Below are 21,026 nucleotides of genomic sequence, written 5' to 3'. Positions count from 1 at the left end.
TGAGGTTCCCAATGTAGCCTTAATAGGGGAATTTCCCATGGGTTAGCGGGTATCGGATTCTCATTGACATCTCTAGTTGTGTAGTTGTGTGGACGAATGTATTGGGTCTCGACGGATTTAGACTGCGCTGCAATCGCCGCAGCCACGCTGGGTCCTACCGGCCATATATCTTCGCTCGCTGGGTGAACACCGCTAAGGCCTAGTTTGGATACTTTGGGATTAGAGTGTTTTGGAGGGATTGGAGAGGGTGTAAATTCCCAATAGATCAAATACTCTCTCAATACATCTCATTCCACTCCAATCCCACTCATTACTAGAGTACCCAAACTAGGCCTAAGGCTCTCTCCAATCACACCCGCTAAAACATTGTGTATTCTAAACTATTCGGTAAAATATAGTTAAAGTAGACATCGGGTATGTGTCCAGTAGCAATCGCTAAACTGTTCGGTGAAACATACCGGATCTTCCTCGTCTGTTACATCTGACGGACAGGCTCTCGCTCGCTGTACACTATTCAGTCACGCGCGTCACCACCGTCCATTCTCTCCCACACTTTACCTCCTGGAGCCGTACGTTTTGTCAGAAACAAACGATTGGTAATGTAGGTTAGAAAATGTAATTATCTAAACTAGTTCCTAAATCATTTTTGGCATGCTAGAAATGATTTTTTATATTGCGTACATGACTAACAAAAATTTATAATGCAGACGTCTAGTAATTATTTGTCTCAGTATAAACTAATATTGTTTTCCCAATAAAATCAATATGTAATTTCGCGACATATGAACTGTTTTTTTAAGATCGATAAAAAACAATGTGTATTGTGAAATATGTTAACACGGTAGATATAGTGGACCGATTTTAGAGGATGTTATTGAAGATGTTAAACATATAGAAGATAAAATCTTTTATAGTGTGCCGTAAATGATAGAGAATATTTTTTAGAGGATAAAATTTAGAAGATATTGCTCTAGACAGCATTAAGATCGATAACGTCTTTGATACCGCTTGTCAGCGTCTCGCGTAGCAGATGCTAATGGTTCGTGAACACGTGTTGGTCTTTCAGAGACGCGTCCCCCCAGTCGCGACGTCCGAACCAGCTCCTGTGCTTTTCTTGTGCTGGCGTCCATCGGCTTGGCCCCCGTGATGCGCGCTGTCTTCAGTTACCGATGCCCATGAGGAATGGAGTCACTGTCACTGTAGTTTAAGGTCTGTTTGGGAGAGCTTCACTTCAAGAATTTCAATTTCGTTCTAACCTCTTCAATCCAAACGGGTCCAGCTCCACGAGCTTTAGTTTTTAAAAAAATCGAAACTAGAGGCCTGTTTCATGAAATTCGTCAAGCTCCTTAGAGGGTGCTTCAAAAACAATGTTTTTATATCTCCTCATGAAGTTGTACGAAAATTACCCACCATGCCACTGGTTACGCAACATACAACTTCCATTCTCTCTGGCGACAACCCACTAATCATCAAGGGTAATCAAGGAAACCCACACAAATCAATGGTACTGTAGAAGTTGAAGTCCATATGCAAATCAAACGCTCCTGGAACTCACCTTAACAATTTGCTGGAGCTGTTTTACGGTGAAACTAGAAACCAAAGCTGAAGTTTTTGAAGCAAAGCTCTCTAAAACAGGCCCTAAAAGTCATCTATTTGTTCACACTCGATGCAGCTTCTCCGACTTATGTGGTTTGCCTTCTATAAGGTGTTTACTAACTAAAGTTTTGTCTGTACCACTAAATATTAATTAATTTTTTAAATATAGTCTAAGACCATCTCCAAGAGACCGAGAGCTCTCCAGAAAATGACTCCTAAAAAATCAGTTTTAAGGTGTATCTAAAAAATTATTGAGGATAAATTTAAACTCTTTCTCCAACAGTTCCCTAAAAAGTGGATCAAAAATATTTTAAACTAGGCCCGGTAAGTCTTGTACCTACTTTGATATGTTTTATGGATGTATATTTTTTCCTTCCACAACTTTAAAGTTTGACTATCGACCAAATCTGCGCCGCTATCAGAATATCATAGGTCGCAGACGTGGTCAGCGAGGGAGGACCAACGGTGAGGCCGAGCGAAAACAACTGACGATAGAGGTCTAATAGTAGGTCGTGCGATGGTAGATGACGGATAGCAAGTACGTGCGGCCGGCAGCGTACGATGAGGTTGTGCGGGCAGCGATAGATTGTGTTTCTGGGGAGCCCAGAAATCTCCTTTTATAGCTACAAATAAGGAAGTTTTAAGGGCTATAAAAAAGTTGGAAATATTTTAGGGAAACTGTTGGAGACATGTTCTTGTGTTTTCCTAAAAAACTTGATTTAGTGAAGACTTTTGGGGAGCTCTTGGTGATTCTATAATTAGAAAAGTAACTACACAAATGAAGATTAATCGTCGAGATGAATTCATTAAGTTTAATTAACTCATGATTAGTAACTATTTTCTGTAGCATCACATGAATAAATCATAAACTAATTAGGTTTAATAGGCTTGTTTTACTGTTTAGTTAGTTATCATCTATGTAATTAGTTTTATGATTAGACAATATTTAATACCTTTTACTACCATCTAAACATCTGATATGATGGCACTAAAATCTAGATCCCCTGGTTTGCGTAATTGGATTGTGTTGGATTGTTTGGATTTTGGCGGGATTGGATTGGATACCCAAGTCCGTTATTCTATAAGTTTGTCTAAAATCATAGAGAAAAATATCAGTATTTATAACATCATGTAAGTATTACCATGACAATATGTTCTATGGCAAACCTTGTACGCAGTTCTAATTTGGTACTATAAATATCGGCCAAGTTTTCAATTAAAATTTGATCGGATTTACAATGATTTGGCTTTAGGACCAACCTACAATGCTATATGTTTTTGGGACAATGCGGTGCTCTCTTCTACAACAGTGGCACGATCCAACAGAGTGTCCAGAGTACGTAGAAGGGCGGTCAACAGAAGTCAGGAAAAAAATCTCGTGGATGTGACTAGTCCAAAGATTGTGTCGTCGGTGCTGAATGTGTGGTTCTGGTGCAGTAGCATCGATCGACACATCATTATTATTCACAGGAGGGTCCTGCACGTACGTACGGCTTGAAAATTCTACCAGGGTTTCTATTCGCATGCTACACAAACTTCTCCATCTGACCATCCGGATCGGCGGTACAGTTCGGTGACTCGAGGAGTCATCACTTTGTGGAACTATGGCCCCCATTGGCAGGCTTCAATTCCTCGGAAAATAATTCTAACTCTGACTCCTTTAACTCTTTGGCTTCTCTACTAGAGTCAAAGCTGTTTTACAATTTATTTATCAAAACAACTTTTATTTTCGAATGTTGTATTATGAAAATAAAGGAGGAGTCAATAGAAGCCACGTTTTTTGATACTCTGGCTCTCAACACGAAAACGACTCTAGCTGCTCGAGGGCTCTCGATAATGAGCCGTTTTAACTATTTGATGGGGCTTCACAATAAGCTCAAGCTGTGGCGTAGATAAGGGGGCTGGCAGGGGCATAGCCCCTAACAAAAAGAAAATATTGCTTGTAGTTGTATATTTATAGCTAAAATAAAAGAATTAATTTATAATAAGTTAAAATTTATTATGTCCTTAGTGCATATATATATATATATGTATATATATATATATATATATATATATAAAAGTTGTTATGACTATTGTATATTATATCTAAACATCTATTTTATTTATTAACTTTACAACTATAGTTATATACATGTTGGCTTTCATAAGGAAAAATCTTGGCTACGCCCCTAGCTCAAGCCGGAGTCATCCAAATAAAGAGCCATGTTAAAGATACCCTATGTACTTGTGCACCTAAATGGATAGAGATATTTCAGGTACCCTATGTACATGTACTTGTGCACCTAAATGGACAGAGATATTTCAGGTACTGTTTTAGTGCAGGTTTAGGGGTGGTAATGGATCATGATTCAAATGTTTTTTCACAAAATGGTAGGGTTCTAAATATATTTTAGTTTAAAAATGAATAGAAATAGGGTACAATCCTAATTCGGTCTGATTCTTAAATCTTTTAATGTAAAATTTAGAGGCTATTATCACCCTATGCAGTCCCCGACGCTGTCTACGTCAAAGAAGTTACAAAGAAGAAAAAATGACACATGGCTTCCTGTTCTTCCACGCCATGTTTTCTAGAGAGAAAAAACGCATCCAAACTGGAACAAGTCCAAGTCAGTCCTGTTGACTGGACCAAACCCTACGCAAGGGTTCAATCTTTTTAGACAAACATATCATCACCATCGCCAAAAAAATATATTTTCTTTAAAAAAACTTGTCACATCTTCACCTATTTCCCTGACCTATATAAAAACCCAGCCACAGCAGGCAGTGGCTAACCAACTGAGCTGAGCAAGAAGGCAAGCACCAATCAGCCAGCAGTCCAGCACAATATCATGAACAAGCGTCAGGTCGCCGCGGCGGTGGCTGCCCTCCTGGCGCTGCTAGCCGCATCATCGACGGCCGGCGCCGTGACGTTCGACGCGACGAACACGGCGTCCGATACCCCCGGCGGGCAGCGGTTCGACCAGGCCGTCGGCCTCGACTACGCCAAGCAGGTCCTGTCCGACGCGTCCACGTTCATCTGGAACACCTTCGACCAGCCCAGCCCCGCCGACCGCAAGCCCGTCGACGCGGTGACCCTCGTCGTCGAGGACATCGGCGGCGTGGCCTTCACGAGCGCCAACGGGATCCACCTCAGCGCGCAGTACGTCGGCGGCTACTCCGGCGACGTCAAGACCGAAGTAAATACATCACACTCTTGCCACCTTATCATAACACAGTCTCTGTTTCTAAACGAACATCTTCGTGCGCCACTGCGCCGTGCCGTTCGTCGAACAGGTCACCGGCGTGCTGTACCACGAGACAACGCACGTGTGGCAGTGGGACGGGCAGGGCCAGGCGAACGGCGGCCTCATCGAGGGCATCGCCGACTACGTCCGGCTGAAGGCGGGGTACGCGCCGGGCCACTGGGTGCAGCCGGGGCAGGGGGACCGGTGGGACCAGGGGTACGACGTCACGGCGAGGTTCCTGGACTACTGCGACTCGCTCAAGCCGGGCTTCGTCGCGCTGCTCAACGCCAAGATGAAGGACGGCTACACCGACGACTTCTTCGCCCAGATCCTGGGCAAGACCGTGCAGCAGCTGTGGCAGGACTACAAGGCTAAGTACGGGGGCTGATGATGGTGATGCAAATTGGTGGCGGTGCGAAGTCAACGCGTCAATGGCTCAATGCGTTTGGTATGAGATGCTATTATGTGCTAGTACGTACACTCTGTGTGTAAAATATATAGAGAAAATAAAAGGGATCGGATAATTAAAGCAATTCGGAAAAAAAACTCTGAGTCTCGCGAGACGCGGGCTCACTCAGACTCGGCTTTGCTCCGAGAGACTCGCGAGTTTGAACGATTCCAAAACAAGCCTACTTTTATGGCCTTAGTGAGCTCGAGCCAGTATATGTTAGAATTATAGGCATTTTCTATATCATTTTAATTCCATAAATTAACATTATGATGATGACATATAATAGATAATCAAACATAGAAAACATGATCTCAAAATATCCATAATAATATGGATCATGAGAACACAAAGCATATGAAGCATGTAAATCGTATAAATAAAATAAGTATATAAGCATGGTTCATGGATTATTGCGGAACAACTGGAAATAAACAGATAACAATATAAACAGGATGACTGTAAGACAGACAAATATAACATATTATAACATGATAGAACAGAGGTACATACGACATATATAATATGCAGAATATAAAACAGTAACGAACTGAATTGATCATACCCTCTCATGCGCTCCGAGGATCCTGATCCTTGTCCAGCTTCTCTTGTCATCCGATCGAGATGAAGACGCCAGGAACCAGCGATGAAGACAACGACAGACGTTTGGGCAGTCGCGTAGACGCTCCCCAAAAACCTAATTGTCGATCCCCCGAGCAGGGTCTCGAACGGCAAGGGCTTCGGAGGCACCTGCCCTCTCGCCTCTCTGTGCGCGCAGAGCCACGAGATAGAAATACCCTCACTCGGCGGCTGAACTGTGATTCTGAAAGTGTTTCTCGCGTGTACAGAGTGACAGGGGTGCTCCTCTATTTAACCTCTCGCAGAGGGAAGCTGAAGGAGAAAGGTCGCCGAGTCACACCAAGAGTCGGCCAGCTCTAGCCGAGTTATGCCATGAGTCGGCCAACTCTCGCCGAGTCACGCCATGAGTCGGCAGCTGAAGGAGAAGGGTCACTCGGCTGGCTGACGAAGAGACAGGGTCACTCGGCTGACGTACGCGGTTAGTGAGTGCTAAAAATTAACACAACCACCCCACGCCCGCTCGCCTGCCTGCCACGCCACGCCACGCCACGCCACGCCCGGCCCGGCCCGACCGGCGGCGGCGGCGCGCGCGCGCGCGTGTGGCACGCCCTTGTCCATTTCTTGACTTCTCAAGTTAAGTGGAATAAATCCCACCATATAAGTCAAGGCAAAAGACCCTTGGACTTCCAATGTGGTACTATTGGTATTCTCCACCATTACACACCATAGAGTTTATTCAATAAATGGGCCAAGCCCATAAAAGATCCAACAATCCCCACCAAACTCTAGGGTTTGTAATGATGAAGTATCAGAATCAAAATCCTTTGATATACCAGTGTTTCGATGGAGACTGATAAGTTGAACATCCATCTAGAATAAAAGTTTCACTCATTCACAACTGAACAATGGACTATGCCTTGAATTGACAGTTTTGTGCGAAATAAGATTCACTCAAATCCTTTGCTGATACTAGGCTGCAAAAGGGTATTCCCGCTGTTTAGAAGCATATAAGTCACACTTCAGTGCCTTTCATAAGTATTTAGGGATTACCCAAGTCCCATAGACTGTGACTAGCAGTCTGACTCATATAGGTGTATTCCTCAAAAGATGTTCTGTAGGACAACGTCTCACCTTTAAAAGACTCTTGGAATACATTAAGGTAAAAACCATCCTGCCTTACAGATAGGAAAGATGTGCATCAGAAATGAGTTAAAGAAGGGATCTTTCCTCACAATCTACTCCTAGCTTGTTTCACCACTCTACTTCACGGGATCTCCGATCACATAGAACAGGTTACCACTAGAGTAGATCTCACATGGGTCTCATACCCATTTTCCTCGATGCACTTTCTATCACATTGCGTGATAGACCCATAGTGAATTGATCTGCCAGATTATTCGATGTGTGGACATAATCCACCGTTATAACTCCGGAGTTTTTCAACTTTCTGACAGATTTCAATCTCCTCTTAACATGCCTTGTAGACTTCATGTTATTCCTAGAACTGTTAACCTTTGTAATTACCGTTTGGTTGTCACAGTTCATGGAAATAGCCGGTATCGGTTTTTCAACTACCGGTAAGTCCAATAGGAAATCACGAAGCCACTCGGCCTCAGCCCCAGCAGTGTCTAATGCTGCGAGTTCTGCTTCCATTGTAGACTTCGTTAAGATAGTCTGCTTGCAAGACTTCCAGGAAACAGCGCCACCTCCAAACAGAAACACATATCCGCTTGTGGCATAAAGCGCATCAGCATCAGAAATCCAGTTGGCATCACAATAGCCTTCCAGCACTTTTGGGTTTCCGGTATAATGAATACCGTATGTCATAGTACCTTTCAAATACCGCAACACTCTCTCAAGAGCACGCCAGTGATCATCTCCTGGTTTCGACACAAACCGACTTAGCTTACTCACAGCATAAGAGATGTCTGGCCTTGTTGCACTTGCAAGGTACATGAGCGAGCCAATGATCTGGGAGTATGTCAATTGATCCCTTGCTATTCTTCGATTCTTTCTCAATAGCACACTGGGGTCATAAGGTGTTGGAGCAGGATCACAGTCACTAAAACCAAAGCGACTCAATACCTTTTCCACATAATGGGATTGTAACAGAGTTACCCCACCATCAGCTTCTCTAACAAGCTTGATGTTTAGAATGACATCAGCCTCTCCCAAATCTTTCATCTCGAAATTGCTCGATAGAAGATTTTTTAACTTCCTCAATCACATTGAGATTTGATCCAAAGATCAAAATGTCATCAACATAAAGGCACAGCATAACAGACTCACCCCCACCATACTGATAGTATACACACGTGTCAGATTCATTTACAACAAAGCCAGCTGCTGTAAGAGTATTATCAAATTTTTCATGTCATTGCTTAGGTGCTTGTTTTAGGCCATACAATGATTTTATCAACCTGCACACCTTGTTCTCTTGACCATCCGCTATAAACCCTTCTGGCTGATCCATATAGATCTCCTCATCCAACTCTCCATTTAGGAAAGCTGTCTTAACATCCATCTGATGAATGATAAGACCATAAGAGGCTGCCACGGCTATTAATGTGCGAATTGTAGTCAGTCGAGCCACTGGTGAGTAGGTATCAAAGAAATCTTCACCCTTCTTTTGGGTATATCCTTTGGCCACAAGCCTTGCCTTGTACCTCTCAATTGTACCATCAGGCCTAAGCTTTTTCTTGAAGATCCATTTGCAACCTATAGGTTGACAACCATAAGGACGGTCAACGACCTCCCAAGTTCCATTAGACATAATAGATTCCATCTCACTCCTTACTGCTTCCTTCCATAAGTCAGCATTAGGAGAGGAATATGCCTCACTAATGGTAGTTGGTGTGTCTTCCACAAGGTACACTATAAAGTCATTACCAAAGGATTTTGCAACCCTCCGTCTCTTGCTCTTTCGAGTGACTATAGTGTCATCCTCCTCAGGGATGTGCACGTGAGAATCCTCAGCATGATCTATAGGAATCGACAGTTCGTGCTCATGGGGAATTATAGTCTCGTGACTTATATCACTAGGTGTATTCTTCATAGGAAACTCATTCTCAAAAAATGTTGCGTCTCTTGATTCCATGATAGTATCAACATACATATCAGGCACATTAGATTTTATAATTAAGAACCTATACCCAGTGCTGTGAAAAGAGTACCCAAGGAATACACAATCAACAGTTTTAGGCCCAAGTTTACGCTTTTTGTTGATTGGCACATTCACTTTAGCCAAGCAACCCCAAGTGCGCAAATATGAGAGATTTAATCTTCTCTTTTCCCATTCCTCAAATGGAGTGATCTCTTTGTTCTTTGTTGGAACTCTATTCAAGACATGACATGCTGTCAAAATCGCCTCACCCCACCATACCTTGGATAATCCCGCTGTACTCAACATGGCATTCACCAGATCTGTTAGAGTGCGGTTTTTCCTTTCAGCAATCCCATTGGATTGTGGTGAGAATGGCGGTGTCCTCTCATGAATAATACCATGTTCCACGTAGAACTCATCGAACACATTAGAGAAATATTCTCCACCTCGGTCGGACCTTAAACGTTTTATTTTCCTCTCAAGTTGGTTCTCAACTTCAGCTTTATAGGCCTTAAAATAATTGAACGCTTCATCTTTTGTTTTTAAGAGATACACATAACAAAATCTAGTGGAGTCATCTATAAGAGTGAGAAAGTATCTTTTACCACCTTTGGTCAAAATTCCATTCATCTCGCACAGATCAGAATGAACAAGTTCTAGAGGTGCCCAACTCCTCACCTCAGCAGCCTTGTGTGGCTTGCGGGGTTGTTTTGATTCAACACACACATGGCACTTAGACTTTTTGACCAAGTTAAATTTAGGAATTAAATTTATATTTGCTAACCGCATAAGACAACCAAAGCTTGCATGACAAAAACGTGAATGCCATAAATCTGACTCATCAGAAAAATTAACATAATTCACCATTTTATTACACACATCATGCAGTGATAAGCGGAACAAGCCTCCGCAGTCATATCCTTTACCAACAAAAGTACCATGTTTCGACACAACACATTTATTAGATTCAAGAACAACTTTGTATCCATCTCGACATAGCATAGAAGCGCTAACGAGATTCTTCTTGATAGAGGGCACATGCTGCACGCTCTTCAATGGCACCGTCTTTCCCGAAGTAAACTTCAGAATGACCGTACCAACACCAAGAACATGAGCACGCGACCCATTTCCCATCAACAAGGCGCCAGACCTCCCGACCTGATAGGAAGTGAACATAGAGGCATCAACACACACATGAATGTTTGCACCACTGTCCATCCACCACTCAGGTGAATTACAGACTGAAAGAACAAATGGTAAAGAATTACCATACCCAGATGTTCCTCCTTCAGTTTCAGTGGTTACAACATGAGCTGATTTCTTGTCTTGAGTGAACTTGCGATCAGGGCACTCTCTTGCCCAATGTTGATCACTGCCACAGACAAAGCATCCTCCCTTTCCCTTGTTATTGTTGTTCTTCTTTTTAAACTGTGCTGTTTGAACAGGTTTATTCACGTTCTCTGGTTTGTTCTGGTTTTTCTTCTTGTTAAACTTGCGGAAGTTTCTCTTCTGCACCACATTAGCAGTAGAGGTCTCCACACCTTTTCCATTGTCCTTAGTTCTAGCCCTTTCCTCAACATCAAGAGTACCAATGAGCTCTTCCACATTGAACTCTTGTCTCTTATGTTTAAGAGAGGTAGCAAAGTCCTTCCAAGAAGGTGGCAACTTGGCGATTATACCGCCAGCCACAAACTTGTCAGGCAAAGGACAAGGAAAAAGTTCGAGTTCCTTAGCTAGTGCCTGAAACTCATGAGCCTGTTCCACTACAGATCGGTTCTCAACCATCTTGTAGTCATACAGCTGCTCCATGAGATACAGCTCGCTACCAGCGTCAGTTACTCCAAACTTTCCGACAAGTGCATCCCACAGCTCTTTCCCTGTGGGAAGGATGATATAGCTTTTCTGGAATTTTGTATCCAGTGCGCTAATTACTGCTCCTCGAAAGAGGTTGTCTTCAGCCTTAAACTTAGCCTCATCCTCAGGAGGTAAGTTGGCAGGCTTGCCCTCAGCGGCATGAAAACAAGACATTGCAGTTAGCCACAATTCCATTTTAGCTTTCCATATCAAGAAATTTTTACCATCAAAAGGATCAGGCTTTAGCACAGCAGCAAAACCTCTAACAAAAAAATGCCTAACATTAGGTTTTTGGATTGTTAGAATTATAGGCATTTTCTGTATCATTTTAATTCCATAAATTAACATTATGATGATGACATATAATAGATAATCAAACATAGAAAACGTGATCTCAAAAATATCCATAACAATATGGATCATGAGAACACAAAGCATATGAAGCATGTAAATCGTATAAATAAAATAAGTATATAAGCATGGTTCATGGATTATTGCGGAACAACTGGAAATAAACAGATAACAATATAAACAGGATGACTGTAAGACAGACAAATATAACATATTATAACATGATAGAACAGAGGTACATACGACATATATAATATGCAGAATATAAAACAGTAACGAACTGAATTGATCATACCCTCCCATGCGCTCCGAGGATCCTGATCCTTGTCCAGCTTCTCTTGTCATCCGATCGAGATGAAGACGCCAGGAACCAGCAATGAAGACAACGACAGACGTTTGGGCAGTCGCGTAGACGCTCCCCAAAAACCTAATTGCCGATCCCCCGAGCAGGGTCTCGAACGGCAAGGGTTTCGGAGGCACCTGCCCTCTCGCCTCTCTGTGCGCGCAGAGCCACGAGATGGAAATACCCTCACTCGGCGGCTGAACTGTGATTCTGAAAGTGTTTCTCGCGTGTACCGAGTGACAGGGGTGCTCCTCTATTTAACATCTCGCAGAGGGAAGCTGAAGGAGAAAGGTCGCCGAGTCACGCCAAGAGTCGGCCAGCTCTAGCCGAGTTATGCCATGAGTCGGCCAACTCTCGCCGAGTCACGCCATGAGTCGGCAGCTGAAGGAGAAGGGTCACTCGACTAGCTGACGAAGAGACAGGGTCACTCGGCAGACGAAGAGACAGGGTCACTCGACTGACGTACGCGGTTAGTGAGTGCTAAAAATTAACACAACCACACCACGCCCGCTCGTCTGCCTGCCTCGCCTCGCCACGCCACGCCACGCCCGGCAGGGCCGGCGGCGGTGGCGGCGCGCGCGCGTGTGGCACGCCCTTGTCCATTTCTTGACTTCTCAAGTTAAGTGGAATAAATCCCACCATATAAGTCAAGGCAAAAGACCCTTGGACTTCCAATGTGGTACTATTGGTATTCTCCACCATTACACACCATAGAGTTTATTCAATAAATGGGCCAAGCCCATAAAAGATCCAACAATATATGCATGGTTTTTAGTTGTGTGTTGCTTTGGTGTTCCAAATTTTAGGGATGGTTTGGTATCCTGGCCTTCATAATCGCATCAACTTGCCTCGTAAGGTTGTGTTCAGCGGCTCACGTCACAGATGTGTATTTTAAATGACTACGACGTACTATTCAGGCTTCCAACAGATCGCGGATGCCATTACGCAAAATGTGTGGTCCGTCACGCGGCCACACATTTTTGCGCTTCGTCTCTCCTCCACGGGAGAGGTTGCGCATGCGCGAGCCACCAAAAGACATCACTTTTTCGCTGGGCAATTCGCCATCATGTCATGGAGTCAGCCTAAGGATAATTAAATTGACCCACTCAAGAAAAAGCAACTAGCTTGTATTCATGAGCATCAATAGTGCTTGTGACCTCTTAGGAACACTCTATGGTGTTAGGACTCACTCCTCGCTCCCGTAGCAATCTTCTCTTTGGTACCTTTGATACCCTGATGTATTAGATATGACAGCGCTTGTTCTCTTGGTGATCAACCTCACTTAGATGACTTGATGTGGTCGGGAGTTCGATGACCAGCCAGACAACTTATGGGTGACCCAGCTCAAGTGTGTACATGATTATGAGTTGTTCACCATGCCGAAGAGGCAAAGAACGAGTGCATATAGAGCACTTGGTCCTTGTGTGGACAAAGGGGGAGTGCACCCATACACGGGTGCTCCAACAAGGACTAGTGAGAAGTGTTGACTCTCTGATACCTCGACAAAACATCAAGGTGTTTCTGATCCTTTCTTTACATTGAATTGACATTTAGGGTGCAAATATTTTGATTGACAGATATAAACACTAATAGGCATGAAGGATGAAGTTGTGTTTGCTTAGATTTTAATACGTGCAAGAAAATTTGGAGAGACCCAATTCACCCCTCCTCTTAGGCTTCTTGATCCTTTCAAAGTCAATTCATGTGGTGGCACTCAAATAAACATTTTGAGCTTGTTCTCTTTATAGTATGACTATCTATCTTAAATATGATCTTGCACACTATTGCACTTTGACTGAAAAACAAAATGGCCTATGTGTACCTTTGCTTTGAGCCTTTTTATTTTTCTTTTCTCCTTTTCGTGTTGAACACTTGTTTGTCATTTATGATCATCACCATTTTTTTCTATGGTTGTCATTTTAACTCAATCTTGGATATGGACTTAAGCTAGCTCATTCACAGCACTAGAGTAACAATAATAGAATTAATTATCTCAGTTAGCAAAATGTACACATGTAGCCTTCAATAGGGTGCAAGACTTTTATGATAGGATAAAAATACTCTTAGACACAAGGGATGAAGTGGGTTGTTCGATATGATTTAATTGTTGCAAAAAAATTAGATTAGCCTAATTCACACATTTTTTCCTCTTGGATATCTTCATCCTTTCATATGCATTCATAGACTTAACACCCCAGTTTTAAGACCCAAAATGGTCAAACCTCGGTCTATGATTTTGAGGCCCAAACCCCCTATATTTGGTTTATTTTAAGGAGAAAACCAACAAACTCTCCACACAGCTCAGAGGAGTGACAAGTGATGCCATCTTTATCATCCCTAATATTGATTCATGTACGGTCTCCACCAAGTTCAACGACACCATCTCCTTGACTTGGTTGATGTCATCTTGACCACGCTCTTGTCACGTGTCTTCTTCTTGCACTCCATATGAGCGAGGTATAGATTTTCTATGGCTTCTCTAAGACCGTCACCATTAGTTTACACATGGTCATCTAAAACATTTTTGCATTATAGATTGTATTGTTCGTAGAATACAATTTAAATATAGGGATGAGTATGAATAAATTGTTGGAGATAGCCTAAAGGATGCTCTCTGTAATGACAAGCCTCAACTTACCCTTCACTGCGGCCAGCAGGGTCCCTATTTCAGGACGAGGTCTTATTTGGAACCCACAGAGCTAATTGTTAGTCGTGAGGTAGCTAACAATTAGCTAGGATATTAGATGATATTAGCTGAGATTGTATGGAGTCTAACAACTAAATTTTAGTATTAGTTCTAGAGGTTTCAAACAGAGAGCGGGAGCCACTAGCCCACTACCTTCAACATGCATATCTTTAATAATAATATGCCCGCAACTGCAATGCTTGGTAGCCGATCGATGCGCTCTAGAGCTATACCTGATAGTTATTACTAGAGATGAAATTGAAATCGGAGCAGATACCAACGAATATTCCGAGGAGAATATATAGTTTCTTTATAAAATTCGGAGTCATGTGTCGAATATTGATATCCATCACATATGCGTATCAGGAACTGGACTCTATATTCGGATACAGATATGGTAAATGTTAAAATTTATATGCAGATTACTCGTTCGGTATTTAAAACCATGCTGTATATAGTTAGATTCATTATTCATAGCGCACCTCTATTCTCTCATTGTTTCAGCAGTATGGTGGTGTACATGCCATATATAGTTAGATGTAGATTAGCAGCACTACCGGAATCAGGCTCTTTGCCGAGTGCTCGGCGCTTTGCCGAGTGCTTTTTGTCGAACACTCGGCAAAGAAGCCTTTGCCGAGTGCCGCACTCGGCAAAGTCCCGCTCTCGGTAACGACCGAGTTTACCGAGCGCAAGGCTCTCGGCATAGAGTAGAACTCGGCAAAGATTTCTTTGCCGAGTGCCAAACGCTTGGTGAAGGCGGCGCTCAGCAAAGGGCCGTCAGCAGCCGTCTATAGCTGACGACCGTTAGCTTTTGCCGAGCGCCGAGAGTTGGCACTCGGCAAAGAAGTTTCTTTGCCGAGTGTCACCACTACCGGAATCGACGGCTTTGCCGAGTGCCCGAAGCACTTGGTAAAGCCTTAAAAACACTCGGCAGAGTCTTTGCCGAGTGTCGCACTCAGCAAAGAAGGCTCGGCACATAGTGCATCGACAAAGCCTTCTTTGTCGAGTACTTTTTCTCGGGCACTCGGCAAACCTCTTTGCCGAGTGCCTGAGAGTACTCGATAAAGAAAAGCAGCCGTCACGGCGCCGGGTGACGGAGACGGCGTCTTTGCCGAGTGTCTGCCGGACAACACTTGGCAAAGGAGTTACCTTTGCCGAGTGTCTGCCGGACAGCACTCGACAAAGAATCCGCCAGCGAGGTCCCATGTCAGGTACTTTGTCGAGTGCTTTATATGGCACTCGGCAAAGCATGCTTCTTTGCCGAGTGTCAGAGCCACTACACTCGGCAAAGAACCTATACCGGTGCCTAGGTCGTGGTTCTTTGCCGAGTGCTATGGTCCTGACACTCGACAAAGTACCTCTTTGCCGAGTGTGACACTCGGCAAAGTGACCAGTATACACCTTTTTATTTGTTTTCCCTATTCCATCCAAACAAACAAAAGATATTTCACAGATATCACATATATACATCACAGATCATCATAGACATATATAGCTAACACAAACATTAATATACAAACATAAGTTCAGAAGTTCTCAACCCAAACAGTATCAACACAAGTTCAGAAGTATCAACACAAGTTCACAAGCTCTGACATAAGTATTCAACATAAGTTTTGTTGTCTAAACACTAAACTCATTGAGGTGGGCGGTTGGACTGGTGCTGCGTTGGGCTGGGCAAACCATGAGGGTTATTGGGTGCCACCCCAGATTGGCCCTGCATAGAGAAGAGATTGCATGTGTTATACCAGATGCATTACCAACATCTAACTATAATTTTGATACTCACAGGAGTATGGAACATAGCAAGGTCAACTACAAGGGAACAATGGAGGTGGCGGAGCGAAACCCTGTGTGGCGCCAAGGCTCTGCATGTACTGGAACATCTCCGCCATCTTCTGATGATCTGCCTCGCGAGCCACCCGCTCCGCCTCTCGCTCCGCCATCATCCTCGCCTCCATCTCTTCTAGTTGGGTCTGTAATGTTACAAGCCAACGTTATAGTAACTCAAAGAGAAGGTATATAACTCAAGTAAGGACGAGTTACAGAAGCACTAACCTCGAGTTGCTGTATGCGATGCTGTGAGCTGTCGTGCCGAGGTTGTATGGCTGGACTCAAGCCCGTGCTCCTTGCTCGCACCTGAGACAGAGTGGGAGTGGAGGACGAGTCGATTGCCCCGTCAGCAATCTAGTACCGCCCATGTCGCTTGCCTCCTCCGACCCTCATGAGCACAACGGGGTCGATCTGCTCGGTGCTCGGATCATATTCTGGGCCATGGACCTCCTGCGCCATGGCGGTGTAGTCATGTAGGCAGCTGTAGACGGTGGGGTTGGCGTAGGCCTCAGGCCCGTCATCCAGGTTGTAGGTGACGTCGGACGTCGCCTTGCCCTTATGGGCCATAGCATAGGCCAAGAAGATGGAGCAAGGTCTGCCACCATGTGACGCCGACTGCAAGAAAACCAATGAGATAGTTAGAAATAATATCTAATCTAGTGTTATATACCTAAATAAAAAAGAGGGCTTACCCATGCTTCTGCATATTGGCCCAGGCTCCGGCTGCCTTGGTGGTGGGAGGGACCTTGCATCATCATACGCCGTTCCCGGCTAGCGTTGTGCACCTCGTCCCACTCAGGCGAGCACCACCTATCCACCATTTGCTCCCAGCATAGAGGATGTGCGGCGCACCAATGTGGAATCATCTACAAAGTAAACACGTAAAGTGCATATGAGAAGATAAAATAAAATTCATGCATGGAGTAATGGTACCAAACATGCATGACTTTACCTGCAGGTACTGGTCCCTGGTTAACGACATGGTTCGGGCTTGCTGCTTGGTCACCTTCTCCCCAAGGACGGAGCCGTGGTAGCTGACGATGGCCTGCATTCGGGCCTCATAGTGCATGTCCACGACGAGCTTCTTACAGCTCGTGGTGGCCACCACATCTTCCCTAGCCTCGTATCCAACCTCGCATCTGAAGAAATCCTGCATACAAAAATGATGTATCCATACATTTTTTCTAGAATTTGCAACGAATGCGACATATTTTACATTATACTAAGACATACCCACATCTCTTCCTTCACCCGCTCTGCCTTGTTATTGAATTCCCAGCCGTCCCGGTCTACTGCATCGGGGGCGACGACGTAGTGGTCGAAGGTGTAGGCTGGGCCCGTCACTCCGGCGTACTCAACCAGTCCAGGAAAGTGTTCCCTGCACAGCAGGCCGAGGATGCCATTGGGGAGGCGACGATGACCCCCAGCATAATCCACAACCGTCCAAGACCTGTCCAAATGATAAATAAAAAGTATTAGTTTTAATTATGATTTTGAACACATAATATGAACAAGAATGAAGAACATAAAGTTACATGCCTCTCCCCATCCGGCCGAATCAGCGGTCGCCTGTCCCGAAGTATGGGACATTGAGGGAGACTCGCGGGACCTCGCAGGTAGATGCTCCTCGAACCTGAGGCGCCAGAACCTGAGGCGGTCTGCTGAGCTTCGTCATCATCCTACTGCTGGTCGTCGTCGTCCTGCTGCGCCGCCTGGTGCTGGACAAGGTCGTCCTGCTGCGCCGCCTACTGCTGGACAAGGTCGTCCTGCTGCGCCGCCTGCTCTGCCTCGTCCGTCGTCCTGCTCCTCCTCCCCTCCTCCTCCTCAGCCAATTACCGCCCACCATATTTGTCCAAAAACCTGCAATTAAGAGTAAACAAATAAGCACATATAAAAAGATGTATTTAAAAACAGGTGCGAAATAAAAAGTCATATAGCATTACATCGATTAAAAATAATCTTCATATGTGTCGGGGTTAGCCGGATCATAACTCTTATCATCACTATCAACCATTTCATAGTCAACACCATCGGAAGACGCAAGTTCGTCATTAATGTCATTGCCTTCAAGGATTACTAAGTCATTATCATTTTGCACCTCATCATCCTCCTCATCAACAACCATTTCAATATCTACGTCCATTCCGATAACTTCGGTTAAGTCTATCTCAAATCGCCCTTCTAGACCATCTTCTTAGAAGAACTCTACATCATATGTGTCCGGGTCTAAGTTATAATCTTCATCGTTAGGAACAGGTAACCTCCTGTGCGGCGATACCTTATACACAACATCCCAACCCTTAAGATGTTCTTTCGTTTGGCACGCATATGGGAGATAATACACTTGTGTGGCCTGTTGGGCCAGGATATAGACATTGTCTCCTGGTAAGGTGGAATCTTGTCGAATTTCGACTATCCCAAGATTAGAATATGTCTGTCTCGTCACTTGAGAGTCAAACCAATGACATTTGAATATCACTGGAGTAAGAGGTTTGGAACCATAAAAATTGAGCTCATATATTTCTTCGATTCGTCCAAAATAACGACATCGTCAAGGCCGGGCGTAAAGACTCTAGAACATGTTGTTTTCTGATTGGGCCGACTTTGGTCGTAGTTTGTTGTGCGAAAATGGTATCCATTGACGTCATACCCAGAATATTTCTTGACCCTATAAGCAAAGTCGTTGGCTACTTGTCTCAACTCGGCACTCATAGACGGATCTCTTTGGCCCTGCAAGTATTCGCAAGTTAAAAGACGCTAAATTGAGTTCATAGACAGATCTCTTTGACAAACTAAGCACGTACCTTACGTTTGAACCAAGAAATGAAATCGGGCAACCCATTTCTCACACCCTTTCTAAGAAGAGTGTCATTTTCCTGTGGAGTGGGGTCCCTTGATCGACGCCAGAATTCATGAAGAAATTGTTCCATGTATGGCGTCACCTCTTCAAGGTTGGTCAATACATATAGCATGATATGCCGCCACTCTTCATGTGTCAGGGTCTTGGTGGTCGAGCCACTTGCGCTTCCGAGTTGGCCTCGAAATATGCTAAGGTTCGATTCATTATCGCCATCATTGTAACGAGGGGGTGGATTATGCACGCTCGGCAGTTTGTCACCATAATAAGTTGTTGTGAAGTTTGACACCTCCTCTAGAATGTATGCCTCTGCAATGGAAGCCTCGATTTTGCATTTATTTCTACATTTCTTTCGAATAGTCTTTAGACATCTCTCGATTGGATGGCACCAACGTCCCTGCACGGGCCCCCCATTCGTGCCTCATAGGGGAGATGAAGAATCAAATGCTGCATTGGATTGAAGAAGCCGGGTGGAAATATCTTCTCAAGCTTACACAGTAACACGGGTGCCAATCTTTCCAAGTCTGCAACCACGGTCCGAGATAACTCTTTTACACAAAGCTGACGGAAGAAATAGCTGAACTCTGAAAGCTCTAGCCAGACATGCTCAGGGACATAGCCTCGAACCATCGCAGGAAGAATCCGTTCAATCCATATGTAGAAGTCATGACTCTTCATCCCTAAGACTCGCATAGTAGATAAGTTCACCCCCTACTCAGGTTAGTTGCATACCCATCAGGGAACATCAACATCTTGATCCACTGACGTACTTCATTCCTCTGGGCCCTGCTTAGGACAAAATCGGCCTTAGGCCTTCTCCATGTCTTTCCACCACTTGGGGGCTTCATCTCTTGGTTTGGTCTATCACATAACGCTGCCAGATCCACTCTTGCCTTTACGTTATTCTTTGACTTAACAGGAATGTCCATAATTGTTGCCCACAGTGCCTCGGCAACATTCTTTTTAGTGTGCATCACGTCAATGTTCTGTGGAAGGAGCAGGTCGTCATAATAGGGGAGCCGAGTCAAGCCAGACTTATGTGTCCACATATGCTGCTCACCATATCCCACAAAACCACCTTCTGTATTGGCCACAAGCCCATCTATCTGTTGACGAATTTCGGCACCAGTCATCGTTGCAGGTGGGCGGTCTGTCACTACGACACCTTTTGTAAAGTTCTTGATGTCTAGGCGGAATGGATGGTCAGGAGGGAGAAATTATCGATGTTTATCGAAAGACGAATATTTGCCACCCTTTTTCAACCAAACGAACCTGAGAGCTTCCTTGCAAACTGGGCATGGGAACTTACCGTGAACACACTAGGCACAGAATACCCCATACGCCAGTAAGTCATGCATGGAGTACTGGTACCAAACATGCATTCTGAAGTTTGTCTTCGTAGCTCGGTCATACGTCCGTACCCCTTCCTCCTAGGCACGTACCAATTCATCGATCAAAGGCTCCATGTACATGCCCATTTTATTCCCCGGGTGTCCGGGAATTATCAACGACACAAATATATTCTGCCTTTGAAAGCACACACCAGGGGGGAGATTGATTGGGATAACAAACACGGGCCAACATGTGTACGGGGCAGCGCTCATTCCATAGGGATTGAACCCATCTGTGGCCAGCGCAACACGTACATTACGAGCCTCTTCGGCTTTCTCACGGTGAATGGCATCAAAGTGTTTCCATGCTTCACCATCTAATGTGTGCGCCATCTTGTCAGGATTGTATCGTTTTCCATTTTTTTGCCATGTTATCTGTTTCGCGGATTCCTCTGTCATGTACAGACGCTGGATCCTCGGTATGAACGGAAGGTGCCGTAGGATTGTCAAGGGGATGTCGAGCTGCCTCTTCTGTCCATCACCAGAGTCTACCTCCATGAACCTAAACGATTTACACTTGGGACAGTACTTTGCCTCCGCGTATTATTTCCTAAATAGCACGCAACCCTTCGGATAAGCACGAATCTGCTCATACGTCATCTTGAGTGCACGAAGGAGTTTCTGTGTCTCGTACATGCTCTTTGGCAGAACGTGATCATCCGGAAGCAGGCTCCCAATAACCGTCAACAAGCCATCGAATGTGTCTCTACCCATGTTGTACTGCGACTTGAACGCCATTACACGCCCAATGGCATTCA

General features: G+C 44.4%; 1 protein-coding gene across 1 annotated transcript; it reads left to right on the top strand.

The window, feature by feature from the left end:
• Window positions 1-4,368: 4,368 nt before the first annotated feature.
• LOC100283021 (Secretory protein) lies at window positions 4,369-5,369 on the top strand. The gene is made up of 2 exons (NM_001155923.2): window positions 4,369-4,775; window positions 4,873-5,369. The coding sequence occupies exons 1-2, from the start codon at window positions 4,428-4,430 to the stop codon at window positions 5,209-5,211; spliced, it is 687 nt and encodes a 228-aa protein (NP_001149395.1). The 5' UTR covers window positions 4,369-4,427; the 3' UTR covers window positions 5,212-5,369.
• Window positions 5,370-21,026: the final 15,657 nt, after the last annotated feature.

This window comes from Zea mays, chromosome 1 (assembly GCF_902167145.1).
Source record: "Zea mays cultivar B73 chromosome 1, Zm-B73-REFERENCE-NAM-5.0, whole genome shotgun sequence".
Lineage (NCBI taxonomy): Eukaryota > Viridiplantae > Streptophyta > Magnoliopsida > Poales > Poaceae > Zea > Zea mays.
Note: the sequence above shows the minus strand (reverse complement) of the source record. Positions and strands in the feature narration are given on the sequence as shown.